At 47.5% G+C, this 27,340-nt stretch overlaps 11 protein-coding genes across 12 annotated transcripts; 5 read left to right on the top strand and 6 right to left on the bottom strand.

Moving 5' to 3' along the window:
• Positions 1-435: 435 nt before the first annotated feature.
• Positions 436-1,449, bottom strand: TERG_00537 (uncharacterized protein; the record flags this gene model as incomplete). Its single annotated transcript, XM_003238498.1, has 1 exon — positions 436-1,449. One exon carries the CDS (start codon positions 1,447-1,449, stop codon positions 436-438), a length of 1,014 nt encoding a protein of 337 aa, XP_003238546.1.
• Positions 1,450-1,945: 496 nt separating this feature from the next.
• On the top strand, positions 1,946-4,925 carry TERG_00536 (uncharacterized protein; the record flags this gene model as incomplete). 2 transcript variants are annotated; one of them, XM_003238497.2, is made up of 5 exons in its annotated part: positions 1,946-1,969; positions 2,023-2,185; positions 2,276-2,974; positions 3,069-3,156; positions 3,348-4,925. In XM_003238497.2, 5 exons carry the CDS (start codon positions 1,946-1,948, stop codon positions 3,610-3,612), a joined length of 1,239 nt encoding a protein of 412 aa, XP_003238545.2. In that variant the 3' UTR covers positions 3,613-4,925. The 2 variants fall into 2 exon arrangements, with proteins under 2 accessions (XP_003238545.2, XP_047605139.1); XM_047749117.1 differs by having other exon boundaries at positions 3,069-4,925.
• A 2,531-nt stretch (positions 4,926-7,456) lies between these two features.
• Positions 7,457-9,785, top strand: TERG_00535 (calcium-translocating P-type ATPase, PMCA-type; the record flags this gene model as incomplete). Its single annotated transcript, XM_003238496.2, has 4 exons — positions 7,457-8,285; positions 8,347-8,747; positions 8,818-8,957; positions 9,008-9,785. The coding sequence occupies 4 exons, from the start codon at positions 7,457-7,459 to the stop codon at positions 9,783-9,785; spliced, it is 2,148 nt and encodes a 715-aa protein (XP_003238544.2).
• A 746-nt stretch (positions 9,786-10,531) lies between these two features.
• Positions 10,532-11,234, top strand: TERG_00534 (uncharacterized protein; the record flags this gene model as incomplete). The annotated part of the gene is made up of 2 exons (XM_003238495.1): positions 10,532-10,893; positions 11,021-11,234. 2 exons carry the CDS (start codon positions 10,532-10,534, stop codon positions 11,232-11,234), a joined length of 576 nt encoding a protein of 191 aa, XP_003238543.1.
• Positions 11,235-11,494: 260 nt separating this feature from the next.
• On the bottom strand, positions 11,495-12,028 carry TERG_00533 (uncharacterized protein; the record flags this gene model as incomplete). Its single annotated transcript, XM_003238494.2, has 1 exon — positions 11,495-12,028. The coding sequence occupies one exon, from the start codon at positions 12,026-12,028 to the stop codon at positions 11,495-11,497; it is 534 nt and encodes a 177-aa protein (XP_003238542.2).
• Positions 12,029-13,128: 1,100 nt separating this feature from the next.
• TERG_00532 (uncharacterized protein) lies at positions 13,129-14,940 on the top strand (the record flags this gene model as incomplete). The annotated part of the gene is made up of 2 exons (XM_003238493.1): positions 13,129-13,448; positions 13,509-14,940. The coding sequence occupies 2 exons, from the start codon at positions 13,129-13,131 to the stop codon at positions 14,938-14,940; spliced, it is 1,752 nt and encodes a 583-aa protein (XP_003238541.1).
• Positions 14,941-15,438: 498 nt separating this feature from the next.
• Positions 15,439-16,402, bottom strand: TERG_00531 (40S ribosomal protein S7; the record flags this gene model as incomplete). The annotated part of the gene is made up of 3 exons (XM_003238492.1): positions 15,439-15,805; positions 15,870-15,952; positions 16,250-16,402. The coding sequence occupies 3 exons, from the start codon at positions 16,400-16,402 to the stop codon at positions 15,439-15,441; spliced, it is 603 nt and encodes a 200-aa protein (XP_003238540.1).
• Positions 16,403-17,454: 1,052 nt separating this feature from the next.
• TERG_11586 (uncharacterized protein) lies at positions 17,455-19,284 on the bottom strand. The gene has a single exon (XM_047750680.1). It carries the CDS (start codon positions 18,227-18,229, stop codon positions 17,759-17,761), a length of 471 nt encoding a protein of 156 aa, XP_047605138.1. The 5' UTR covers positions 18,230-19,284; the 3' UTR covers positions 17,455-17,758.
• Positions 19,285-19,607: 323 nt separating this feature from the next.
• Positions 19,608-19,796, bottom strand: TERG_11585 (uncharacterized protein; the record flags this gene model as incomplete). The annotated part of the gene is made up of 1 exon (XM_003238491.2): positions 19,608-19,796. The coding sequence occupies one exon, from the start codon at positions 19,794-19,796 to the stop codon at positions 19,608-19,610; it is 189 nt and encodes a 62-aa protein (XP_003238539.2).
• Positions 19,797-20,186: 390 nt separating this feature from the next.
• Positions 20,187-21,845, top strand: TERG_00529 (acetate kinase; the record flags this gene model as incomplete). Its single annotated transcript, XM_003238490.1, has 6 exons — positions 20,187-20,563; positions 20,626-20,940; positions 21,059-21,121; positions 21,181-21,280; positions 21,309-21,689; positions 21,786-21,845. The coding sequence occupies 6 exons, from the start codon at positions 20,187-20,189 to the stop codon at positions 21,843-21,845; spliced, it is 1,296 nt and encodes a 431-aa protein (XP_003238538.1).
• Positions 21,846-25,170: 3,325 nt separating this feature from the next.
• On the bottom strand, positions 25,171-25,754 carry TERG_00528 (uncharacterized protein; the record flags this gene model as incomplete). Its single annotated transcript, XM_003238489.2, has 1 exon — positions 25,171-25,754. Exon 1 carries the CDS (start codon positions 25,612-25,614, stop codon positions 25,171-25,173), a length of 444 nt encoding a protein of 147 aa, XP_003238537.2. The 5' UTR covers positions 25,615-25,754.
• Positions 25,755-27,340: the final 1,586 nt, after the last annotated feature.

Raw genomic sequence — 27,340 nt, 5'->3', positions numbered from 1 at the left:
AATTTCTTTATTGAAAAAAGAATCGGGGTGATACTGTCATAGTTATATGGAGAATGGGCGAACTGTGCCCGGTAATCCCATGATTTTCACCTCCGCCAGCAGCGGGTCTTGCTGCCTTGCAGTGTCGTATCAGAATCAAAGGTCAACCTGCTTTGCCGATGTGATAAACGGGATAAAGCCCGTGTTGCATCGACGGCTCCACCGTTCCCCACCGTCCCAGGGCGTAGGGGCGCATTTTATCCCATATACATTTGATGCGTGTCTGATTAAGGGATCACAAGATATTATTGATATATTTGATGTGTGCGCATTATTCAATGAGTTCGGTTGCTATTATATTTTAAGTCTAACTATATATTCTGCGGTAACTACAACTAACTACAGTAACCAATGGATCGGGCTAAAGACACTCAGGTATCTACCGGCACTACATATCTACGCAACATCACTGAGCCTCATTTCGATGGCCATGGCCGGCTTGATCTTATCTGTTATCTCTTTCTCCTGTGCCTCCGTCAAACGAGGCATCGGTGCTCGAGGATACCCGCCATAGCCATAACAGACCTGGATCGCAAACTTGGTCCCTGGGATGGTATACTTGGACATGATCCAGTCTCCGTCACTAAGAATCTTCTGCACCTCCATCGCCTCTACCAGCTTTCCCTGCTTCCATAGATTGAATACTTCTACACAAAGATGAGGTAACACATTCGCACCGCCGGCTATAATGCCGGACCCTCCCGAAACAAGCGTTTGAAGAGCAAAGTCCGCATAACCACCAAAGGCAAAGTATGGAGGTGGGACTGCTCGCTCAGGCGATCTTTCTACCGAAGACATTTTCAAGGAGGAAGCCGGCGTGACAGCATTCATGGCAGTGGCAACACGGCATAGCTTCCCCGTATTGCCACATGTAAATTTGGTTCCAATAATATTGGGATGCTGTGATAGTCGAATGATAAAATCAGAGTCCATATCAATTCCAGCAACTACCCCGGGGAAGTTATATAGAATGATGGGGAGAGGGGACCCATCGGCCACCTTAGTGAAATATTCGAACAGAGCGTTCTGGTCCCCCATTGCAGCTCGGTAGTAGCTGGGTGAGATCAACAGTATATATTCTGCGCCTGCATCTGCTGCCTCTTGGCATATCTCGATGGTACCTCGAACTCCTTGATCGGTAGCACCAGATATGACGGGAATATGCTTGAATCCAGCCTCGTCCAGTGCCGAGCGGGTTTGCTGTGTGACAAGGGCGCGCTCTACTCTGGACAGATGGACGGCTTCACCGTTCGAGCCCATGGTGATCAGGCCGGCGATCCCGGCCTTTGCAAGTCGTATTGCATGAGCGCGGATCGTGGGTATGTCAAGTTCTTCTGTTGCAGGGTCGAAGAATGTCATGGTAGGCACATAGACGCCTGGCTGGAGGGGCGTCCTCTTCCGCTCTGCCATTCTCGATTATATCAACAGTGAAGTCAATCGCAAACTGTCTTTTAGCTGTAAGCTGTTGGCGTATGCCCATAAAACTTTAGGTCTGAATCTGAACCGTATATCAATTATTAGGAACGGATGTTGGTGACACCGTCAGAAAACGTTGAGCGTTTGGATGTTGGGCGGGGGTCAGTTACCGGGCATCGCGGCCAAGCTCCGACATCCGCCAGAATGAACCGCCTAGGCAGCTCCCGCTCATGGTTCCCTCCTTTTAGCTACATCCACTCTTTAGGGGTAGTAGAAGAAATATATACGAAAAGGTATACTTTGGTATTACCATATTCCGCAAGGTGAGTAATGTATAGTTGTTGTGTAGTATTACATGTCAGGGGCCTGCGTTGTACTGCTCGGAAGCCGCTAAACAAAGAAGCTTCTCAATAGTTATCTGGCATCTTTTCAACATAGGCATACGGCATCTCATTACAAAAGGAGATTTGTCTGTCGCAACCCGGTTGAGATGGCTCCTCCAGACGTGTTGATGGTAGGATATGTGCTTTTGGTTTATAAAATGGAAACTGACATGTGTACATGCAGGTTGGAACAGGTGAGTATACCACTGGCTTCGTAGGAGGCGCCGCTTCCACCTCGGATAAGAAGGTGGGAGTCGTTGGCCTGACAATGTTTGACCTACGGAGACGAGGGAAGGTCGGCAACCTGAGCATGGCTGGCGTATCAGGCCTGAAATTTCCCCATATCAGTGAGTGTTCCCGCTGTGCTCCCGCTACGGCGGCGAAGCCATAGCCGTTTTGACCTGATACTGATGTCTGCTCCAAACATGGCGTAAAAGGGAAACATCTCCAGACCAACATATCCGAGGTGTATAACGGGCTGTCAACTTCGTTTGAGTCTTACCCAGCAGATGACAAGGTTGACGCAAATGCGTACAAGGCGGCCATAGATGCGTTAGAGCCTGGCTCAGCTATCACTATATTTACTCCTGATACCACACATTATGAAATTGCGCTGTACGCTATCCGGCGTAAGATCCACGTCCTTATCACTAAGCCAGCTACAAAGACCCTGGATGACCATCTCGAGCTTTTGGCGGAGTCTCGAAAGCATAACGTTTTCGTATTTATCGAGCACCATAAACGTTTTGACCCAGCATACTCTGATGCTCGCAACAAGGCTCGAAAACTAGGAGACTTTAACTATTTTTATAGCTACATGAGCCAGCCCAAGAGCCAACTGGTGACCTTTAAAGCATGGGCCGGGAAGGATAGTGATATTTCGTATTACCTTAACTCCCACCATGTCGACATTTGTGAGAGTATGGTTCCGGAGTACACCCCAGTTAAGGTAACTGCCTCAGCCTCAAAGGGAGCAGCTATTGAGCTTGGCTGTGTAGAGGAAACTGAAGACACGATCACTCTGATGGTGGAGTGGAGGAAGAAAGAAGAGCCTTCTAAGGTCGCAACAGGCGTATATACCGCAAGCTGGACTGCGCCTCAACAGGCTGGAGTTCACTCCAACCAATACTTCCATTGTAAGTATATCGAGATTCTTGGACGCCCTATCCAAACCAATTCAGAGAAAAAAAAAAAAAAAAGGAGAGATTTCGCTTCTAATACTTTATTTAGGGATGGGATCGAAGGGCGAGATTAGAATCAATCAGGCCAAGAGAGGATACGATATCGCAACCGATGAAGGGCTTGTGTGGTACAACCCGTAAGTTCAAGTGAAAGAACCACAGAGTGTGCATTTACATGAACATAATATGCCACCAGCCTGCTGGTCCCGACAAGGGACGGATAGCTGTTTTAAGTTTTTCCACGTTTATGCACATCGCTTTGGTTTTAACTCTTCCGTTGTTGTTCCATTTTTGAAGCTCGCTAATGATCTCCTCCGTCCCTTGACAGGTTCTATATGAGCTATGCTCCCGACGAGGAAGGGAATTTTGGTGGTCAGGGAGGCTATGGGTATATAAGTTTCGAGAAGTTTATCGATGCTATTACTGCCCTAAACGAAGAACGGGTGACTCTCGACCAACTCGACCATCGCGGACTGCCAACCCTGAAGAACACTATTGCGACGACCGCGATCTTGCATGCTGGTCGAATCTCCTTAGACGAACAGCGTTTTGTTGAAATCCTGAGGGATGGGGACACCTGGACATTAAAGTAGGCTTGGAGGGTATTCGCAGCCACATGGGCAGTGTCATGATGTCGTTGCACAAAGCAAAGTCAGCGATAAACTAAGAGGGGAGCTGGATCCCGAGCTTAGCCTAGATGCCCTTTGCATAGCCCCCTTCGTGGAGCTTCTCTTGTCTGCTTTCTTGGTATCTTCATAGTGTTGATTCCTGTGGAAGGAAGAAAAAGCCTTGATGGAATACTGAGGCTTACATAAGCGTGGCTGGTGATCCAGTGATCTAACTTCGATAACATAATACAGTTACGCGCCGCATGTGGCTGGTGATGTCTTTATTTCTCTTTCTGGAATTATTTGTTAAATTTTTTTATACAAACGACGGCAGCAATAACAACCGAATTAGCCAATACTGCGCCTTTTCTCCAAGCCTCGTCGTTGACATCAGAGATATTCTGGGCGGCTAGCTGACGTTATCTCTCGTCACTCTCAGGCATTCTTATTGTCCCATGCTATTATTTTCGCCTCCAGTATGAGGTTCCAATAATGCATTTAAGGTTGCAGCGTTGGAGAGTGGAGTTGACCACTCAAGAAACGGAGCGAAAACGAAGGCTTTCATGCATGTTCCCGTACTCCGTACAGGCTTTCGAGAAAACCTGATCATGCTGGAATTGTCCTTGCATACCATCCTTTACTTCACGGTCCGTCATATGTGAAATAAGAGGTCTCCCAAGCTCCTCCATGGAATACTCAACTTGGCAACGGAGGCGGAGTAATATCCACCTCTTCAGCGGATAGTTCCTTGGTTGGCAAGCTAGCAGATGGGAGAACGAGTTCCATGGGGCTCCCCTCCGCACACAAGCTACGTCAATAGAGCATAAGATAAACACTACGGTTCATATGAATTACAAGAGGAGAAAAAATCGCTCAGTGACAAGGGAAATTGGCACGATAGATCTACAAGTTGGATGAGGGGATGTGTTGGGAGGGCTGATCCTTGTATTCAATATGGAGAGTCCAACCGAGCAACATATCGATTTTAATAAATCCCTTCCGAGCCAAGGTACCTTGGCCAGGAAGGGTAGTACACCAATCGACACGAGGGAGCAGCTTTTCATCTCCATATTATGGTACGCTTTTTAGCCTCCCGCAGGCGCCTTACATGCATCTTGCCCATGGATGGACTTTTGGTTTCTTCTTGATTGAAGAGAAAGTACGAGGACAGCCTGAAGTATTTATATCTCAACCGCAAAAGGAAATATCCGCATAGAATGGCGAGTTCAACCGTGTGCCCTGTCACTTTGGTCGGGGGGCATTACTCAACTCGGTCTGTTTTAGCAATTTAGTGGCTGTCGCAGCCTTTCGTTTTTCTATCCGGCCCCTGACAGACCTCGAGCGAAAAAGTTAAAGATTTTTTAACTCGTCCAATATTATTGGCCGGCCCACTCCATGCAGTAGCAGAGTTCAAGATGAGATCCATCGACTTCCCGAAACCTCATGCTAACCGCCATGTTGAAACATCCAAAATCTCCCGTTTTTTGCTGCGACGTCGAGATTACCAAACACCAGACAGAACATGATGGCTGACATTGCAACTGCGCCCATCAGCGTGTACGCCGTACGGCCGAGGATTTCAGGATTTTCAAATACAATTGTACCCTAATCAGCAGGGGCTACCCAAGCCAGGATGCCTTATTAGTGGCGGTCGTTTGACGCTGGGGCGCCCAAGACTTGCACTGCCTCGCTGGAAACTCTTATCCCCGAACGGCAGGAGATGAATGCCTCCACCGCATGATAACCTAGGGGGTTCTCTGGCGGCAAGCCAAGTCTCTTGACATCGAGCTCCCTCAAGCCCAGCGCGGCTGGGGACATAATCAACATTGCCTTCACCTTCGTTGTTGGAGGTGTATGTATAGAGGCTATCTCCCTGGAAGAGTGTCATAAAGATCAGACCACCAGCAGCCTATTCCGGACATTGTTATATCTCCCGTTACTTTTACGAACCCAGCGATAATTTTTTACACCTTTTTTTCCGTTCCGTTACGCCTATATCACGGCCTTTTGTCCTTTTACATGATAATATCTTTCGAGGTCAACCACATTATCGACCTCAACTTTTCCCATGGCGAACAACAACCGGTTGCTCGCCCCAGCTATAACGATAGACACACATGTAAGTACCATAAGAATATCTGTACATTGGCATGCGGCCTCGATTCTGACGAAATTATAGTACGACAACGCTACATCCTCTTCAACAGACCCTATCAGCCCTTTAAGCCCTACTGCTGCACAGGAACTATCTTTAGACAGACCGTCATCATCTAACGATGCGAACTCGTTTCTCTTCCCCCGAAGCCCAAACTCCTTTGACGGGGAGACTCTTCGGTCAAGGGCAAACTCAGTCAACTCGAATGTAGACACCCTTCGATCACGATCTGGCTCGACAGTTAAACCACCTAGCAGGCCAGATGGCGCCGACTATGACGACGTTCCATTATCTGAAGCCTTAAAGCCAGACGAGCGCAATAAGCGGGATTTCGAGGTCGAAAACAACCCGTTCGCATTTTCGCCTGGCCAGCTGAACAAACTGTTGAATCCGAAATCATTAGCTGCCTTCAAAGCCCTGGGTGGGTTGAAGGGGCTCGAGAAAGGGCTGAGAACGGATTTAACAGCTGGTCTATCACTTGACGAGACGCACCTTGAAGGCTCCATTAGCTTTGAGGAAGCTGTACAAAGCAGCTCAACAAAACATCAACACTCCGCTGCCCCGACCCCTCAGCACTCAGTATCTAGCGGCAGAGCCCAGTTTACGGACCGCATACGAGTTTTTGATCGCAATAAGCTACCTGAACGGAAAAGCGACAGTTTTCTGATATTGTTATGGAGAGCCTATAACGATAAAATCATCATTCTTCTCACTGTTGCTGCCGTTGTTTCGCTATCTCTTGGCCTATATGAAACTTTCAGCGGCGGGAGCAACGTTGACTGGGTTGAAGGAGTTGCAATTTGCGTGGCTATTCTTATTGTCACTATTGTTACTGCGGTTAATGACTGGCAGAAGGAAAGGCAGTTCGTCAAATTAAATAAGAAGGTTTGTGTAGCTAATCCCCGAGTATTCCCGGACGGCTAACTAATTGTAATGTAGAAAAATGACCGTGAGGTTAAAGCTATCCGTTCGGGAAAATCTATTATGATTTCCATTTTCGACATCACTGTAGGTGACATTCTTCATCTTGAACCTGGTGATGCTATTCCTGCAGATGGTATTTTCCTATCTGGCCATGGCGTGAGATGTGATGAGTCCTCTGCAACTGGAGAGTCAGATCAGATGAAGAAGACAGATGGACACGAAGTTTGGGATCGAATCAACAATGGAACCGCTACGAAGAAGCTCGATCCCTTCATAATCTCTGGCAGCAAAGTTCTTGAAGGTGTTGGAACATACCTTGTTACCAGCGTTGGGCCAAATTCATCCTACGGCAAGATCATGCTTTCACTTCAGACTTCAAATGATTCTACACCACTTCAGGTCAAGCTAGGAAACCTTGCCGACTGGATTGGTGGCCTTGGAATGGCGTAAGTATATCCTATCTTGGCACTTTTTCCTACTTCTTCAGTGTCTAACATGTTGATAGTGCTGCCGGCACATTGTTCTTTGCGCTGCTCTTCAGATTCTTGGCCCAGCTGCCGGATAATCACCACTCGCCTGCCATGAAAGGCAAAGAATTCTTGGATATTCTCATTGTCGCAGTTACTGTTATCGTCGTTGCAATTCCAGGTATGTTCGCTACATCCCCTCCACCCTTAGCCATTACTAACTGCTATATCAGAGGGTCTGCCACTGGCCGTCACACTGGCACTCGCATTCGCCACGAGCCGAATGGTCAAGGAAAACAATCTTGTTCGAATTCTTCGTGCTTGCGAAACTATGGGAAATGCCACAGTCATTTGCTCAGATAAAACTGGTACACTAACACAGAACAAAATGACTGTTGTTACAGGAACCTTCGGAATGAGAGACACTTTTGATCGCACCCCAGAAGCGGAGGGCGAGGGTCCATCTACTGTTACTCAGATGTTCAACGAAGCCTCTACTGCTGCTCGGGACCTAGTAATGAAAGGCATTGCTCTTAACTCTACTGCCTTCGAAGGCGAAGAGAACGGAGAGAAAACATTCATTGGAAGCAAAACAGAAGTGGCCATGCTTCATCTTGCCCAAAGATACCTCGGATTGAGCTTAACTGAGGAACGTGCCAGTGCCGAAATCGTCCAGCTCATTCCCTTTGATTCCGCTCGCAAATGCATGGGAGTTGTTATTCGTCAGTTAGACGGAACCTTCCGACTACTAGTCAAGGGTGCTGCCGAGATCATGCTCTACCAGTCAAGCCGAGTCATTTCGGGACTCTCTACGCCGCAGCTTGAATCCAATGTTCTCTCATCCAAGGCTAAATCTGAAATCCTTGATATTATCAATTCATACGCGAAACGTTCCCTGAGATCCATCGGCATGGTTTATAAGGACTTTGAATGTTGGCCACCGCAGGGTGCTAAAACTATGGAAGAGGATAAGTCATGTGCTGAATTTAACGACGTTTTCAACAACATGACTTGGGTCGGTGTTGTTGGTATTCAGGACCCCCTTCGAGACGAAGTTCCTGGCGCCATACATAAGTGTAACAAGGCTGGTGTCAGTGTGAAAATGGTTACAGGTTAGTCATCGTGTTATTTTATCTCACCAGAAAATTGGGGTTGCTAACTACATACTTGTAGGTGACAACTTGACCACTGCTGTGGCAATTGCAACGGAATGTGGTATCAAAACTCCTGATGGTGTTGCAATGGAAGGACCCAGGTTCAGACAACTTTCTGACGAGGAAATGGATCGTGTGCTTCCAAACTTGCAGGTTCTGGCCCGTTCCTCGCCTGAAGATAAACGCATCCTCGTCAGCCGCCTTAAACATCTTGGAGAGACTGTGGCTGTGACAGGTGACGGTACCAACGATGGTCCTGCACTTAAGGCTGCTGACGTTGGTTTCTCCATGGGCATTGCCGGAACCGAAGTTGCAAAGGAAGCCAGCTCCATTATCCTTTTGGATGATAATTTCAAGTCTATTGTGACCGCTATCTCCTGGGGAAGAGCTGTAAACGATGCTGTTGCAAAATTTTTGCAGGTTAGTTTCTTTTTGCGTCTCTTTCTCCATACACCCACTTTCTCTATACACCAATACTGATGACCACTAGTTCCAAATAACTGTCAACATCACAGCTGTTGTGCTGACCTTCGTCTCATCTCTCGCTAATTCAAAGGGAGAGAGTGTTCTAAATGCCGTTCAACTTCTTTGGGTTAACCTTATCATGGATACTTTCGCTGCTCTCGCACTGTAAGCCCCACAATAAATCCTTTCCAATATATTATTACTAACTTATCTAGTGCTACCGATGCTCCTACGGAAAAGATTCTTGACCGCAAACCGTCTCCAAAGTCCGCTCCTCTTTTCACCACTACTATGTGGAAGATGATAATTGGACAAGCCATCTACCAGCTCGTTGTGACGCTTGTACTCTATTTTGCTGGAGCCAAAATATTTGGGTATGATCTCGAGAATGACCCTAGCGGGCTTCTTGCTGGTCAAATGGACACAATCGTCTTCAACACCTTCGTTTGGATGCAAATCTTCAACGAGTTTAACAACCGTCGTCTTGACAACAAGTTCAATATCTTTGAGGGCATGCTCAAGAACTATTTCTTCTTGGGCATCAATGCCATTATGATCGGTGGCCAAATCATGATCATTTTTGTTGGAGGTGCAGCTATCGGTGTCAAAGCTCTCACAGGAGTGCAATGGGCCATTTGCATCGGAGCCTCTTTGCCTTGTCTCCTATGGGCCGTGATCGTCCGCTGTCTCCCGGACAGACACTTCGAGGTCGTGATGAACATGGTCATTATCAGCTTCAACTTCTTCTGGAAGCCGGTTGCAAAGGCTTTCCGTGTTATCTTCACCCCAATAACCAAGGCTTTCCGTCGTGTTTTTGCACACAAAAAAGGTGAAGCTCAGACAGAAAATCAGCAGGCTGAAGAGTTGAATGAAACGACGCCACGAGATGAAGAGACCGGTGACATTGAGAAACAAGCAGATACCACTTCTCCTTTCGTTGCTCCTCCTACCATCGCCCCTCCGCCAATAACCCTCACAGTACCCCCCAGTTAATACGTCTACAGTTCTCTCTTCTATATCTCTAACCGCTACACACCTCTCGACCTATCCTTTAGCGCTTACAGCGTTATGATTGATTCCTTTTTTGGCGGCTCCCATCCATGCATTTCACGATCGTTTAAACGGCTGTTACATCTATCTGCTTTAGAGATGCTCCCTCGCGGGCTTTTGCCTTTTTTTGCTTTCTTGCATCTTCGAAAACCGCTCGTTTTCACTGTTTTCTCTCCCCATTTTGATGCATAGCGACGGCGTTCTTTGGGTGGCATTAACCGACATATACAGTTTCCCGTTGCCCTATGGGCCTTATACAAACCCAGGAAGTTATATACCAGAATCTCAGGCTATTTTTATCGTCTCTTCATCGTCGACCATCGTACTCTTCATCCAGCCATATTCGTAGCTCTCGTTATCGAATTCCACCCCTATCTATGTAGTAGTTTAGTTATGCTCCTGTGCCGCGTGCATTGCCACACCATTTAAAGTCTTGGCACAAACCACAACATCCCGCCTGGCGTCAACTCACCAAGAGCTGTAGAGAGGCAGACATCAAAACCACCGAAGACCATCATATTGTTGATTGACCGATCCTATCCCCTCCATTTCAGACCCTACCATCATTACTGGCTTATTCCGGGTACTTTCTTGGCCTCTAACCTTCCTGTCCTCAAATCCTCGAAGCCTGCGCCGGACCCCTCCACTCGATACAATACTTGACGTTTGCTTCTATACCACGGTTCACAATGCCACAGATAACAAACTACAGAACCATTGATATCGACAGCCTTGATCCGGAGTCGCCCGCCAATTTCCCAATTTCTTCTCTACTTCCTTCAAACCTACCGCCGCCAACAACGTCCAGCGCGGCAGCAAGCCTGGGATCACAGATCAGACAGTTGCTTCGATCTGGGGACACAGAAGGAGCTTTACGCCATGTTCTCGATTCAGCTCCGCTAGGTGGCGATGACAGGGCAAAGGAGGTTCACCTTGCTTCTGTTGTGGAGGTTTTACAGGGTATACGGCAGACGGAGATGACAAAAGTGCTGGAGGCAGTATGCAACGGTGAAGGAGGTGCTGAACGGGGAGATTGTCTGATGAAGTACCTGTACGTCACTTTTTTCCTCCATATTCCCCTCAATATTTTTTTTTTTTTTTTTTTTTTTTTTTTTTTTTTTTCATTTTTTCAGCTGCCTTCAGAAAATCAATCCCGTTATTAACGTCTTCATGAACAGATACAAGGGCATGGCTGTGCCGACTAGCAGTGATGCCGGCTCAAAGTCAGTATCTCCACAGAGCACCGGATTTTCGCAAATACAGGGTCGAAACCTTGGAGAAGGCGGTGGCGGCCAACAGATGAGCGTGCTACTGAGTTGGCATGAGAAACTAGTTGAAATCGTTGGGGTTGGTTCAATTGTACGTGTTATGACTGACAGGAGGACCGTTTAATGGTACTTTTACGAACACGCGCCTCTTTTAATAATTACGGGATACTATGTTGCAACACCTTGATGAATGCTCTACGGAATTGTGATTTAACCAAGCACCGCAGCTCGTTCCTGTGATATCTCCACTGCCCCTTATAGACTATGTGCGATATAGGTCATGCATAACCGTCTTTCGATGGAGTAAACATACTTTTAGAAGACTTACTTCTATTCTATTCTATACAAAGGTTACGGTATTGTACACTATCTAGGGATCTACACCTATTCTGACCCAATGATGTCTTTGAGATTAAACTGTCCACTGCCCCTCTCTAACGGTTTCGACTGTCCCTCTCCTTCTTTCCACCCTATCATATATATCAGCCGGAAGGTAGCAGGTATATTTCTTTCACCTTCTTCCGTATGTAAGCTTCTATATATTGCCTCATTCGCCAATAGAACGTCTCTAGAAATTGGCCCGGCTTCTCTCCGCAAGATTGCATTACTCTCCCCCATTGCCTGGAGGTCTGACATGAGGGCAAAGGTATCAGGGTATTCCACCACGATATCCTCCACATCGACTGTGAGCAATTTGAACCCAGCCTTGGTCAGCAATCCGCCAATATCTCGTACGTCAGCAAGCGGAGATACATGAGGGCTTACACCACCTCTGCGCTCGAGATCTGCTAATTGCAAGGAAGTGCGTAATTCGAATAAAGTGTCCCCTCCAAACATCACGGCCATGAACGGACTATCTGGCTTTAAAATAGAATTTACCTGCGCGAGGAGGGACGGCAGGTCATTTATCCAGTGCATTGATAGAGACGAAAGAACTGCATCGAATGTGTTTGGTTCGTAAGGGAGATTTTCAATGCTCGGGATAACCTCGCGGGTTATGGATATTTGAGAGTTAAATGGGAGAGATTTATCTCGATAGAGCAGACTCCGGGATTCCTCAATGCAGGTTATTTTTGATATTCTGTCTGCAACTGTCTCGTCAGTTCTCGTGCTTGCGCCGCCTTCGCCATTTGATATTGGGGTAGAAGTTAAGGCTCGAGCTATGTTGCAGCTATTTGCGCCGAGGTCAAGGACGTTTGGGAAATGTCTTTTGATATCCTAACCATTCAAGATCCATAAGCAGACTGTGATATAGTATCAGGAGCGCAATGGTATGCCGGTGACGAAGATAACCCACCAGCAATCTGTCACTCAGTCGCATTGCAACCTCGTCTTTCAGGTAATCAACCTGCCGGCTGGTATCCACATTCTTTGCTGCTCTATCCTTCTGTAACAATTTTGTTCTTCTATTGAAGACCTCTAGAGTCGGGTTTCCTGGAGTCTGAACGGCATAGGCTCTCGATAGAGGGCTGATTCGCCGTAGCAAAGGGTTGCGAAGACATGGGCGGAGAGACATCGTGATATTATTTCTTCTTTCCTTGACAAGCGTTTATCATCAGTTCAATTGCACTGAGCATAGTCGCCTCCAGAGCACTGGTCTCGCTGGTGTGCCCGGAGGTGGAATGAAGCTGAACGCCGCAGCTTTTGATGCAAGCGCGAAATCGTCAACATAGAAAAAAATCCGAGGTGATCTCATCGTCCCCAAAAACGCCAAAATAGCAACGAACTGGTCAACACGCCAGCAAAATCACATATTACAGCTGGATCTACCTCTTTACATAAGAGATTCCAAATATCTAACCAGGCGCGTTTTAGAGGCCATTCTATATTACACTGAGGCCGGTCAGTCACTTCTTCAACTTCATCTTGAACAGCCGTTGCTGACACCCCTGGATTCTAGCATAAACAGCTCCTATAAATTATGCGAAATTGGCTTCTCACGGTACGATAGACCGAATTATACTTGATTATGCTATGACATCTGTTCTCCAACACGGCATCTTCTTCTTTCGCTCATAATGGCGCGCCCATTCCCATATAACTTCATATCATGCCCCTGCGTCGATAGCCCTCGCCCCACGCCAGCTTCAAACCGGCTCTCTAAGGACCTTTCCAGCCTGAGTCTTAAGGCTTCAGATTCAGATGAAGACGAGCGGACGTTTGACCCGAGATCACGTCGCGCAAACTACTCCCTATACCCCCCAGAACACCTCCTATATTGCGAAGACTGTCATCAGATAAAATGCGCAAGATGTATAACAGAAGAGATCGTTTGTTGGTATTGCCCTAATTGCCTATTTGAAACTCCGAGCAGCATGGTAAGGAGTGATGGGAACAGGTACGAATTATACCCTTATATAAACACGGGATTATAGTACTAAGAGCACAATTTGCCTAGATGTGCGCGTAATTGCTTCAATTGTCCCATTTGCACATCTCCGTTAACAATCACAACCATGAACAATGCGGAGAATGGGGCATCCCAGAATGGTCCTTGGATTCTATCCTGTAGCTATTGCATGTGGACAAGCCTTGATATCGATATAAAATTCGATAAGCCAACCAATATACGAGCTCAACTACTGTCTCTAAAAAATGGAGCGAACCGAAGACCTTCAGAAGTCAGGGCCTCACAGTTCAAATCACCGCTTGCGAGCTTTGCCTCTACACCTAGCCTACCAGAAGAAGAGCAAGATGAGAAGTTGGGAAGTCCGATGTCCTTTGACAACAAGCCTGCGTTAGGCCATGATGCCAGGTTTACGGCCCTAAAGAATTTCTACCGCACTCAGATTGCTGAGACATCATCGTCACCATCGGATCACTTGATAGGAGGTGACTTTGGGTTATACTCTTCCCCCAATGCGTTGAGCCGTATCATGTCCCTTTACAATACAGGCGTTGGAATGCATGGGAATAATAAAAAGAGCAAATCCAAACCCCCAGTCATGCGTGAAGCTTTGACACAGGCAGAGGGGTTAATTATTCCCACAACTGGATCTGAGGATCATATCATTGAAAAGATGGCAGCCGAAGGGTGGGATGGGCTGGCGTCGATGGAGCAACAGCAGTTCCAACAGCCTTCTACACGATTTGTCGATGACCTACTACCGCTTCCGGTCCTACTGCGCACAAAGAGGTCCAAACGATGCAAAGCATGCAAGCACATCCTCGTTAAACCGGAAGTCAAACCGCAATCTACTAGATTCCGCATCAGACTTATTGCTCTCAGCTACCTGCCGCTTACCTCAATCCGTCCGCTGTACCCATCATCAGTTGCTCTTCCGATCAACCTAGAAGCACTTGAGCCCTTGAAACCTATACAATTCCTCCTAACTCTCAAAAACCATATGTTTGATCCTATCCGTGTCACACTCGCAACTCCATCAGTGACTCCAGGGCCCGTTTCTACAAAGGTAACGATTCTATGTCCCCAACTTGAAGTCGGCGCCAATACAGATGTCTGGGATGAGGCCCTCCAGTCCGGAAATATGCCTGATCCGAGATCTTCCCGGCATGGCGGCGCTGAGAGAGTTGCAGAAGCTGGCAAAGTCTGGGACAAGGGACGCAATTGGACCACTGTTGCTATGGAAGTTGTCCCCGGTGCAATTAAGAGCAAAAATAAGCAAGTTCAACAAGATACAGATGATGAAGACCAAGATATAGTTGAGATCCCTGTATTTGTGAGAATTGAATGGGAAACAGATGGAGGGAACGAAGAATTAGGGTTCCGGTCTGAAAACACCAAGAAAAGCGAGTCAGATACAGTAAAAAGAGAGCTTGCATACTGGATGACACTTGGGATAGGGAGGATTAAGGCTGATGCCTCTTGATGTGTTTTATTTCTTTGCTAGCATGTTTGGCTAGCACATGGATACCCTGATATATAGTACCCATACACGAACCGAAAGAGTGATACTTTGTTGACATTGCAATACAACTACCGTCAAGTCTATAACATGCGAGAAACCTACCAGCTCAAGACGTTCTTACAACAGACGACATTCCTAACCAAGTTAGATAGGTATCTAGTCATGGACGGCGTGGCGAGAATGTAAACCCAGGAAGTTAATAGATTCATCAACTGATGTAATGCTCCGTACATAGGAAAAAGTCGTTAAGCTTGTATTATTTTCCCTCCAAATAACGACGCCTTCATTGACTCGATGGAGAGTGATACTTAGTGGTGTACAACGTTTTTTGTTTTTGTTTTGTAAACATAGTCCTCAGTTGGGTATTATTCCCAGTGTAGGAGAGGAGAGAAAAAGAGGCAGCACCGCATCATATCTCCATTTCTTTAATTCATTTGAGACTGATCCCACTCCAAATATCTAGTACTCCGAAGAACCGCTCTGGGGGAACTCAAAAGCAACACCACGACCTGTCAATTTTCGGTAGACCTCGCCATATGCATCAAGGCGGTGGTCAACACCACCACGCTCCTTCTCATGGAGAACAACCTTCAACAACTTGCTGCCGTCCTCCTTTGTTCGGACACGCTTACCAACAATCTCGACTGGGTATACGATATCTGAGAGAATAGCTTCGTGGACAGCGGTGAGGGTACGGGAGCGTGGGCGCTTCTGGGTCTGGCTGGTGCGGGAGGTGGTGGATCGCTTGGGGCGTGGGAGGATGCGGCGAGAAGCAATGATGATGACCTGACGGTCAGAGAATTTCTTCTCAAGTTCCCGGGTGAGGCTATAACTAGTATGTTAGCGAGCGTCCCCATACTTGAAGTTGCGTAGATGTAAAACAAACGTACCGCTGCTGGATTTTGTGGAATCCCTGGAGAAGAGGGACTGGGACAAAAATCACAATGGCCTTCTTGCCATGGCCAACCTCAACCTGCAATACGGCCAACCGTCAGTATGTTTGATATCCACCTATAACATGTATAAACCCCGGTAGCAGGCGAACTGTGCAGATAGCACCCTTAAGCAAGCTGAGAGCACCTCCTGAATCCCCTGAGCTCCCTGACATGCATATATCATGCGACAAGACCTCCAATCCCTTTATTCCATGTTCTCTTTTATATCACCGCCATGCTCAGCTCCGCGCTTCAGGAAGTATTCGCCAGTTCACCAACGCATTGAATATTTGTCTGCCAGGAGGGGGAAATAAAAAGGGCAATGTTCCCCTTACCTCGCGAGCAGACACAAACTGGAGAGGTCGTAGAGCGACCTTCAAGTCGGGGGTGTTGGTCTCCAGGTCGTTAAGAGCGGTAGCCAAAGCCTTCTCGAGGTCGGAAGGACTCTGCCTCGAAGGACTGTTTGCGGCGATCTTGTTAGCAGCCATGGTGGGCAGACAAATTCAAGAGCGTTGGGACGATTAATTTGCTGCTCCCTCGTCGTTCGTATGGCGGTGCCGGTGGTGGTTGTCGAAACGGAAGATGCTGAACTTATCTGACTGCGGCCGTCAGAACTTCGCGAAAGTCACGATTTTTTTTTTTTAGACGTTCGTTTTTTCGTGGGGACAAACCCTCGCTTACCGATCGGGTTAGTCAGTCACGTGGTGCGTAGGGCACCGCAGCCGGAAGCGGACGAGAAGGAAAAGACAACAAGGCAGAGAAGAAGAAGAGGAAGAAGAAGACATCGTTTGATATCAGGGAATCTAACTTTTATTAGATGGCCACTGACCATGGCTGTTGGTTGAGGCTGTCTCTCAGAGGCTATATATACGCATTACAACTACTTTGTTACAACTACTTAAAGCTCGGCATGTCATACATGTCGCTAGGATCTGTCATGCAGTCTTATCAGTGGACCGACTATCTCTCAAAATACCCAAGCAGGAGCAGAGATAACTGGGCTTACCTTTGTGGTTCTCGATGATGTACTTTCTTGCGCTTCGAATCTCGTGCTCGAAGGTGGTGAGAAGCTCCTGCTGTCGGATTCTTACCCTTTCATTGCGCCTCGAGCCGCCTAGGACAGCTGCTTTGGCAACATGGAATCGAGATACCCTGTTGAGCAGCATCATGTCAAACGGAGTAGTGGTAGAGCCTTCTTCCATGTAACAACCGATGGTGATACGGTCAACACGAGGCCTACCGAAGAGTAATCCCTTTAGCTCTGTTTCATATCCGTGGTAGTTGAAATGGATCGGACGGTCCGCTGTGAACAGCGCGTCAAAAGTTTCATCCGAGAGCGAGTGCGGATGGCTCCTCTCTGAACCAAGAATCATCAAGTCCGTAACATTTACCACTCGGACGCGGAGGTCAGGTACCACTTTTCTTAGGATGGCTGCCGCCTGGATGACCTCGAAGGTGACTTCCGTTCCGATGCCGACCAGCACCACGTCTGGATCTAAACCACCATCTGTGCTTGCAAATCCCCAGATAGAACCCCCAGCTCGGCAATGGGCCTCCGCCTCCTCTGCACTCAGGTATATTTGGGTTGGCTGCTTCGACCCGATCATAAGATTGACATAATTCTTAGATTGCAGGCAGTGAGACAGCGTCGAGAGAAATGTATTTGCGTCTGGAGGCAAATACACTCTAGCAGCATTGGGCTTTAAATTTAAAACCGCGGAGATAAACGATGGGTTCTGGTGGGAGAACCCGTTATGCTCCTGGCGTGCCCAAGTGCTTGTCTCGATATAGTTAATGCTAGGCAAAGGGCGGCGCCAATTGGTTTCCATCCCCTGCGAAGACCCTCAGCATCTGTTCCGCCTTCTTTCGAAGGATGAGAATGGAAACGAACAACTACAGTAACGTACCATTTTGTTGAACTTTGAGTACTGAACCATCATTGTATGGATGATCCCTAGGAAGCTCTCGTAAGATGGGAATATACCCGTCCGCCCTGTCAAAGTATATCCCTGGAGGAAACCCTGACACATATGCTCGCTTAGTACTTCAATTACCCGCCCGCCCCGGGCATTAGCAAACTGATCGCATTGAAAATTTCGACCCGTCTTTTCCAACACGGCACCAAGTTTGTTACTCTCCAGCTCGTCTGGGGAAAAAATCCGCATAGAATGGGGGTTATCCACCAGGATCTGGCCCATAAAATGAGAGATCGTTTTCATGGAACTTTCCTGAGAACCCTTTGAGACTGTGTAACGTCTCCAGTCTGGCATTTTGAGTTTTGCAAAAGTGTCACACACCTCTTTTCGCTGACCCATTCGCTTTGAGTCTTCCTTGGGGAGGATCGATTTAATATCGTCAATCACATCTCCATGCTCGTTGAACAGCTCTTCCGGTTTATATGAAGAAAGCCATTCCTGTAACGCTTTGAGCTCTTCGTCGTCCTTCCCAGCTGCTGGCAGCGGTACTTGATGCGCTGCGAAGGAGCCCTCCACGATCTTTCCATGGATGCTCTTTGGTCCTGTCCAACCCTACACATAGAGCCGTTAGCCATCCCACTTGGGGCATGTCATGTCATACAAGAGAACTCTGTACTAACTTTGGGGGTTCGCAAAATCAACATTGGCCATCGGGGTTTCATGATTGGGCTTCCAGACCGGGCGGCCTTTTGGATCCTACGGATTTCTGCTAGTGCCCATTCGAACGAACTATTCAGGTTGGTATCAATATCATCCAAGCCTTCCACGATTCGTGCCTGGTAGCCGAAACCAGAGAACAATGAGACAAGCTCTCTGTCATCCATACATCCATAGATAGTCCGCTCGCTAATCTTAAATCCATTGAGATGAAGAATCGGCAAGACAGCCCCTGACTCTGCGGGATCGATGTACTTGATACCATTCCAGCTCCTACTTGCAAAATTAGCGAAACATGCTCGACAAAGAAAATAATAGAAATAAATGGAAACTCGTGTGAGCCGTTTCTCAGATCGACTGACGCTGTACACGGGCCGCTCTCGGCCTCCCCATCGCCCACCACAACAGCGGTTATCAGGTCTGGGTTATCCATTACAGACCCAAACGAGACGGCTAGGGCATATCCAAGTTCGCCACCTTCATGTATAGCTCCGGGTGTCTCCGCATTGATGTGACTAAGAGGGACTTATTAGCCTGGGTTGCAATGGAAATTAACGTCCGCGATACGAGGAGGTTGTGGCTTGATATTGTCGTCTTACCTGGGAAATCCGCCAGTGGTACTGAACTGGGTGATCAACTTGGTGAGCCCGTTGGTGTTGTTGGCGTATTTAGGGTAAAACTTTCCCAATGACCCTTCAACCCAGAGTGAGGCGAGGATCGCAGGTGCGCCATGTCCCGGTCCGGTGACAAACAACATATCCAAGTCATGGCATCGTATCAAATAGGTGAGATGGGAATACACGAGATTCAAACCAGGACAGGTGCCCCAGTGGCCTTTCCCACTCCTCTCGTCAGCAAGACAATATCTTTTTTTTTTTTTTTTTTTTTTTTTTTTTTTTGATATTATTTGTGAATGGCGGCGAGCCTGTTTCAGCGTACGTACCTAGTAGTCGGGGTTTGATATCTTCAGGATTAACCGGGCGTTTCATGTAGGCATTACTCTGGAGAAATATCATAGCTTTGTTCCGCAGTATCAATGTCAGCCACAATCCAACGGCAACTAACAAGCTGGGATTGAAAACCCACCCGCAGCAATGTAGTCCGTAGCTCGACGGAATTTCTCCAACGAACGACGGACCCCATCGTCCAGCTTGACTGTTTGAAGTTGAACCCTGAGCTCGTCCACCGAGTCCGGTAGCTGGGACGGGGGAGGCCTCGGGTTTGGTCGGTCGATAACCTCGCCTGGCATCTTGATAACTAGTCACGGTGTCTGTGATGCCGGTATAGTTATGGGACAATATAGATAGAGCAACAACCCGATACTGATTTATCAAGGCGAGTCTCGATGAAGAATTACTGGTATAACAGAGTAAAATAAATATTTACATGTCAGGAATCCTCTTCGAAACTGCATGGTGCATATAAGGAAGACCGCCGCCACAGACATGGAAGCTTTGTTGACATCATAATGCTGGAGAAAGTAGGACGGATATCCCTGTTCTCGACCAACATTCTGACGTAGATGCGATAAGTAGCGAGTGTCCAGCTAGAAACAATAAATAAAGGCGTAAGACATGAAGATGGAAGGCAGAGGATAGGAATTATCGCTGCACTTGGTCGAACAGTTAGCTAGCTAGCCATGGGTCGAGTCATCCTCTCTGTCAACGCCGGCAGCTCGTCTGTCAAGGTGAACGTCTACCATCTCAAGAACCCGCCGGTCGAAGTTGCAGCAGCCAGTGTGAGCGGCCTGACAGCGCCGCCGAGCGTCTTCAAGTACGAACATGGCTCAAATCACCAGAAGCACGAGACCGAGGAGGAGATCAGGAGCCCGCAGGATGCGTTCAAGTACATTCTCAAGAGGCTTCTGCATGACCAGGAGCTGCAGGTCGTCAGCAGCAACTCTGACTACGCTTATGTTTGCCACAGAGTAGTCCACGGAGGAGACCTAGAAGAGGAGGTTGTCATACATGAAAGGACGTTCAGCTATCTCGAGACGCTGCAAGACCTGGCTCCGCTGTACGTGTGGCCGTCACTATAAGGGGGCTGGCTGGACAACAAGTGGCTGACAGTAGATCTAGACACAATACATCTGCGCTGGAAATCATCAAGACATGTCTGCAGGAGGTTCCGTCTGCAAAGTCAGTGGCATATTTTGATACCACATTTCACCAATGTCTGCCGGATTATATCAAGACATACCCTATAGACCCGGAGGTGGCTAAATTGAAGATGTTGAGGAAATACGGCTTCCATGGAATCAGCTTCTCCTTCATCTTGCGGTCTGTATCGGAGTTTCTGCACAAACCAGCCTCGGAATCGAGTCTAATTGCACTTCATCTTGGAAGTGGTGCTTCCGTCTGTGCTATACAGGACGGTAAATCGATAGAGACTACGTATGTCAAGTGTCCTGATCATAATCCATATACCCCCTGAAAGCTGCTACAGTAATGAAGAAGTAGATAATATGCAGCCTAGAAATGGAGCTCCTGGCTGATGTGCATTGCATTGCAGGATGGGCCTCACCCCGCTCTCCGGACTTCCTGGCGCCACAAGGAGCGGAGATATCGATGCAAGGTGAGTTCAGTTGGTCATTGATATCTAGGGCTATGATCTTCGGCTGACCCGCTCGACAGTCTTGTATTTCACTATACATCAGAAGCCAGCAAGCTAAGTTCTTCAAGCACCAAGGAGATGCATATCAGCAAGGCATGTATCACAAATCCATTTGAACTCGTGACATTATCCTGACTGGCTGCTACAGGCTGAAGAGATTCTCAACAAGAAGTCAGGCTGGAAGGCATTGACCGGAACCACCGACTTCGCTAAGATCGGAACGGACAATCCACCAACTGAGTTGCACAGATTGGCCTTTGACATCTTTGTTGACCGTATTGTTGGGTTTATTGGCAATTACTTCGTCAAGCTGGGTGGAAAGGTAGACGCTATTATCTTTGCAGGGGGTATCGGCGAGCGAAGTGCGCTTCTAAGAAGTTGCATAGCAGAAAAATGCCGATGTATTGGAATTGCTGTAGACAGCAAGGCGAATTCCGCCGGTATTCCCAGAAAGGATCAAACCGTGGTAGACATTTCTGAGAAATCTGGTCAGCGACCTGCTGCTCTAATTTGCCAGACGGATGAAGCGGTAACTAGAATCTCCTTCACGGTCTTCATGTCGTTGCAGGTCACACGAGGTTGCCCTGACTAGTACATGAGCTGACACTTCCTGTGGTTTGTTTAGTTTGAGATGGCATATCGATGCATGAACAAGCCTCCCAGAGAGGAGCCAGCGCATTTCTAGCGAGCCACGGCCGTTGTCACACGTCACTGTGCAGGAAGTGCAGGATATTTAACCGCGGATACCTCGCCGCGGCGGCTCCAGCGGCAGCAATCTTCCTCAGATATCAAGCTGCCCTATGTATGCAATACCGGTTTTTCAAAAAAGGTCATCCTGCCCTTCAGCTGTCAATGATAGCAACTCTTGCTACGGCTGCCTCCTAGAACACGATCTTACCCCGTTTGCCGCCATGTTTTCTCTTGGTTGACTGTGTAACTTGCATCAGGGTCCATTACTTGGGCTGCAGAGGCGGATAAGCCACTTTCTTTTTATCATTTTTCCCCTGTTCAGATAATAACTGGTCATCAGTAAGAGACGACATGGCTTATTTTGAAACCTGCCAGGACGTTTATCAAAGCCATACGACGACTCGTGGCATATCTGTCATTCCTCATCCATCGCTATTAGAGGTGCCATCGGGGAATGATAAGGAAGAGGCCGGGTAAAAAAGAAAATTATATTCCTTCGTGGAACGCCCTGCACGGGGAGAATAGCCGTCTCTTCACTTGTCAGACATGGCAGTTAGCCTTATAGGCGAGAGGCGCCGAGTGGCGGACTGCTTATATATATTTATTATTTTTGATAGCTTGGTTAGCTACCCCTGAAATACGGGCAAAAATCAATAACGACAATTTGCAACGAGAGCTTCAGTGGTCCGTCCTTTCGGGTGTTCTCAACAGACGATAATAATAATAATAATAATCAGCCTTCCCGTATCCTTTTCATGATTGGAGACCGTTATTTCGTCCCTTTTTTTCCAATTTTCTTTCTTTTTCCTTCTTTCTTTTTTTCATCCGGTAATTTATTTCGTTAGTTAACTCAACAACGGTTGCCGCGGAACCTGCAGCCTTGGATCCGGGTACGATCTATCATCTGGGCACTTGGACTCTGCCTTGATATTTTTATACGATCCTTTGTGTATACGGATGGAACTCGCTTCTCATCACAACCTGACTGCCGATCTGTATCAAGGGTCATAAAGAGAAGAAGAAAAAGCGATCTTGCATTAAAGCAGGAATGTGACGTCCCAGACCAAACCCAGTGCAGCGATACCTCAGGCTGCGGCAGGTTTTTTGACTCAAGGGGGCCTCAGATCCATTATTATCATGTATGTCTCCCGCTGCAAACCAGGCATGCTGCAGGCGCGGATGCATAGTTTAAAGGTAGAAAAAAAAGACATCGTGCGTGCACCTGCATCGATCTTGCATGAACGTGCTAATCAGGGCTCGAAAGGGACTTTTCTTTTTTATTCGTGGGCAGAGAGTTGCTGTGCATGGCTAGCGATGTACCTCAATATGCCAACAAAGGAGGAGAACAATGAATGCCGCTGTCGAGAGTATTAAACAATGTGTCAGAACCGACATACGGAGTCCTTTTAGGGAGAAGATACCAAAGAAGGGAAGAACTTGTTATCTGTCAGATCCGAATAATCAACGCCTGGCGTATTCAAGGGGCTAGCACTGGGTGCTTAATTATTGAAAAATGGCTGCAAGTCCCGCTTCCAAGTTGGGATCATTGCATGCAATCCATTGACACTTCATGGCCCTTCTCTCCTGTATTGAGGTCACCAGGAATATTGTAAAACATGAATTGGACCAACAAAACTATCAATCCTGCTCTCCAAGCCAGGGATTCTGCTCGAGATCGTAGTACAGTATCATTCGATATGGCGTACCAAATAGCCCCTAAATCTTCAATATCCTGGGGTAATACGCAGTGTTCACATTGGAGATTGATATGGCTGGAGAGGTACTCCTTATACTGCGTACATGGCCGGTCTGTTGCCAGTCAAGCCAAGTTTCCTAGGGGTATTTATGATTATATCGAAACTTGTAGTCCTCTTTAGTATGTGTATTTTCTCATAACCGTTGCCATGGTTATATGATATTAAAACATAGCTAGGCTAGGGCAATACACAAAATACTGTACCCTGCAATGCTTGAGATTTTACTTCAATGAGGAGAGAAAATCGGGGTTTATCTGAGGGAACAGCTTGTCGGCCAGATGTTCAGGAGTTGCTTGACAGGGGATTCAACGCAAATGAGACGTCAGCTGCTCATTTTTAGCTGAGGCGGTCTGTGGCCGCCCCTTGATATTAATTTCTCCTGACAATTTGGCTAGCTATCACAGAATTGAATAGTAAGCCAATGCCCTGCTGGACGGATATGACCGAGATACCTATATACAGATCTGCTCTCTTGTTGATATCAAGTTCCCTTTTCCTTAAGGAGGCACCTAGACAAACAGCCAGCAGCCAGGACTCAAAGACTGGTATTTCGATCGATCTCCTTTCCCTGTTGATAGCGGCAGCGAAAATCAACAGGTCAGCATGGAAACTTATCTAAAAAGACCAACTAACTACTAGGAGTAACGAGGGTATTTGTTTTATCCTTGCCCTAGTACCTATTTCTTTCTCGCTGCTAACCATCTGAGGCTGCAGGTTTTGGTGGGAAATCAGGGGGGTCATCCATCAGCTTTACATATTCTCCGTATATTACTCCTAGAACAGGAGATATCGGGAAGAAAAAGAAAGACACTGATGGAAAGAAGGAAAGAGACCAAAAACAAAATTTTTTTTTTTTTTTTTTTTTTTTTTTTTTTTTTTTTTTTTTTTTTTTTTTTTTTGGTACAGCCACTTGGAATTGATGTCATAGCTGGCATCTTCTTAAAGAAACGAAAATTACATGTTCTCTCGCCCTGACCGGAGATTAGGACAGCCGCAGATGAGACCGGTCATCTTTGATAAAATCGAATTCTGAGCTCCATGGAATATAACATTCGAGACGCGGAGGCATGGCGCGAGGTCGTAAGGAGTACACTCTCTGCTTTCAGAGGCAGGAAGAAGAAGATACGGGTATTTCAACGGAAAAGAAAACTTTTTAGGACTATTCTTTACGGTTTCGAGCCTGCTCCGCGGTTTCCAGTTGATTGGAATCTACAGCGTTTGGATCTTTGAGGATTATCCACCCGCCGGGAAGGGAGAGGCACTTCCGCTGCCGCTGGGGAGCTGGTGGATATATAGCGGACGCAGTATACATGTACTAACTATATATATAAGCATGCTCTTGACGGTCCTCCTTAGGCTGATACTCGAGAACACGCCTGGAGTATAAAAATTGCAAAAAAAAAAAAAAAAAAAAAAAAAAAAGCGGTTTTTGGACCGAGTTTATATTCAGGACTGGATGATATTATGATAAATATGTGCCAGTCGATCGCATTGCAGAGAGAGATCACATCGCTATACGAGACCCAAGCAGTTCCTATAGGAGAGAAAAACTAGTGGAGGGGATCATCTCAGATCACTGAAGACGTGGAAGTGGGCTTCCGCAAGCCATTGGCTGCCGGTGGATAAGATATTGGAAAGAAGCGGTGCAGCAGAGGCAGCGAGGCGCCCGAAAAATGACCTGGTTGGCCATGCAAACACCGAGCAATGGCTGTCCCCGGGGACCCAGCATTCAGGTCCCTGGGAGCCGGAAGCGCTATCGTACGCCGCTGCAAGGCAGTACGTGGTACTCCTGTGGCCTCTGTCCAGCAGCAGCAGCAGTGGGAAAGCCTTCGACTGGGCATCAACCTGGCAGTCTGATTTGCGATATCGATAGGACCGGGGGGAGGAGTGGGGGAAATCCATAAAGCCTTGGACGCACGACCATAGAGGATCGGTGGATGTTAAGGCTGCGTTTTCGTGTAGCTGCTGCATGATAAGAGGACGTTCTCGCCCAACGCAAAGCAGCATTACTGATGCCAATCTCGATGGGGGTGAGGACAACTCAGCAGCCAGCCATGCTGCTTGGTGAATACGTGGTGGGATCAATCGCCCATGGAGCGCATGCAGCTTCGCCGTTTGTTTGGCTTACGCTCAAACACGTACCTTGCAGAAATCAAAAGACAACCAGGCCTCAGCAGACCAGGGCTGTTCACAAGCCACCAACTTCTGGCCTGTCTGGGCGCGAGGGGTGAGGCTCTTCTGCAAAAATCATGCTGCAGCTCCCAAATATTGGCCGTGTTTTCCACCTGGGTTAGCTGATATCAGTCGACCTTGTGCTTAAGTAACTTAACGGAGTACTAACGGGGGCGAATCGACTTCTTTCGTGTCGACCTGCCCTGTCGATTCGGAGCAATATCGCAAACAAGTCGTCAAGATGAAACCAAGGCCCGGAATCCACCAATCTGACAACGTTGAAGCCGGCTGCATGGAAAAGGGAGCCCCTTTTTTTATACGCAACTTCCGGGCCGTCAGTTGATCCACAGCAGCCCCCATCTCACCCTGGAAGGATAAAAGGCCCTAGGGTGAATGATATGAGCTAATGGGCTGTTAACAGAGCACAGGGATTGGACCTCCCTTAGAATGGGTTTGTGGCTCTCGGTTTAACTGCTGCCCCCCCTCTTGAGACGGCACAAGATTGGGGAAGACGTCTTCTAGAAGAAGCCCTCCCTCGGCGATCGTGGGGAGGTTGATGCTGCCTGGGGGGGGGGTGGCCATGATCTCCCACTTCCCAACGAGGATCAGAGAACTTCTCGTCCTACGGAGTACGGAGTACAGCAAGACAAACTTGTGTACAAAGAGTACTCCGCAGTGCACGCTGCATTCCCATAGTGCGTGAATTTGGCTTTCTCGCCTTCTTCGATGTGGATTCCAGGGCCGTTCCAAAATCCTGGGTGACGGTATTTGGTTGAACGCCTCTAGAGAGGAGCTAAGTGGAGGCAATGTACATCAATTGCTGCACTATTCCACAATTATTCCATACAAGAGGCGAAAGGGCTCTGCGTCTAGTTGAGCCAAAACCAAGCCAAAAAGCAAAGGGAGGGGGAGGAAGAGAGAAAAGAAAAGATGGTAACTTAGGGTACGAAAAAAAAAGCACTCTGACGCCCTCTCACACTCACAAACCACCACTGGCCTTGGAGGAATACGATACGGTGGGAGGGGTTTTACCTGGCTGGTGGTATTAATGTTGAATGGAGGATGTCAACGTAGAATTTTTGAGGGCTTGGGGGTTGACTTCTGCCCAGAGCGAGGACACAAAACGGCACTAGTGAAGGCCCAGGATGGACTCGTTCATTCTTTTTTAGCCAACATTTTGTGTTCCGTCTTGACAATCACCCGACCGTTGCGTAAGGAGAGGAGCACTGTGCTGTTCTCCTCCTTGTGCCCTTTTAACCTACGGTTAAGCAAAATGCCCGGCTGCATGGGACAATCGTGAGTATACCTTCCCCTTGCGCGTGAGGGAAAAAAATAAAAAAAATAAAAATAAAAATAAAAAAACACAACGTATCCACCATTTGATCCGCTTCCCGTAAGGCGTGCAACGTGGGATGGCAGAGTAAGAGCTGGACAAGCGGCATCGGTTCGTTGAGCGATTAGTGAGAGGGAGCTTCCGAGACGCGCATGGGGGTTGCATTCTATTTTGTCTCCACAGCCAGCCATGCTGAAAGATTGGACATTTATATGATTAGCGTGCCCT

Source organism: Trichophyton rubrum (genome assembly GCF_000151425.1).
Source record: "Trichophyton rubrum CBS 118892 genomic scaffold supercont2.1, whole genome shotgun sequence".
NCBI lineage: Eukaryota > Fungi > Ascomycota > Eurotiomycetes > Onygenales > Arthrodermataceae > Trichophyton > Trichophyton rubrum.
The sequence above is the reverse complement of the archived record's forward strand: the minus strand, read 5'-3'. Positions and strand labels throughout refer to the sequence as shown.

Bases quoted from the DNA above. Each gene is read 5' to 3' on its own strand.
- TERG_11586 (XM_047750680.1), bottom strand. From the start codon at position 18,229: ATGGGTCAGCGAAAAGAGGTGTGTGACACTTTTGCAAAACTCAAAATG.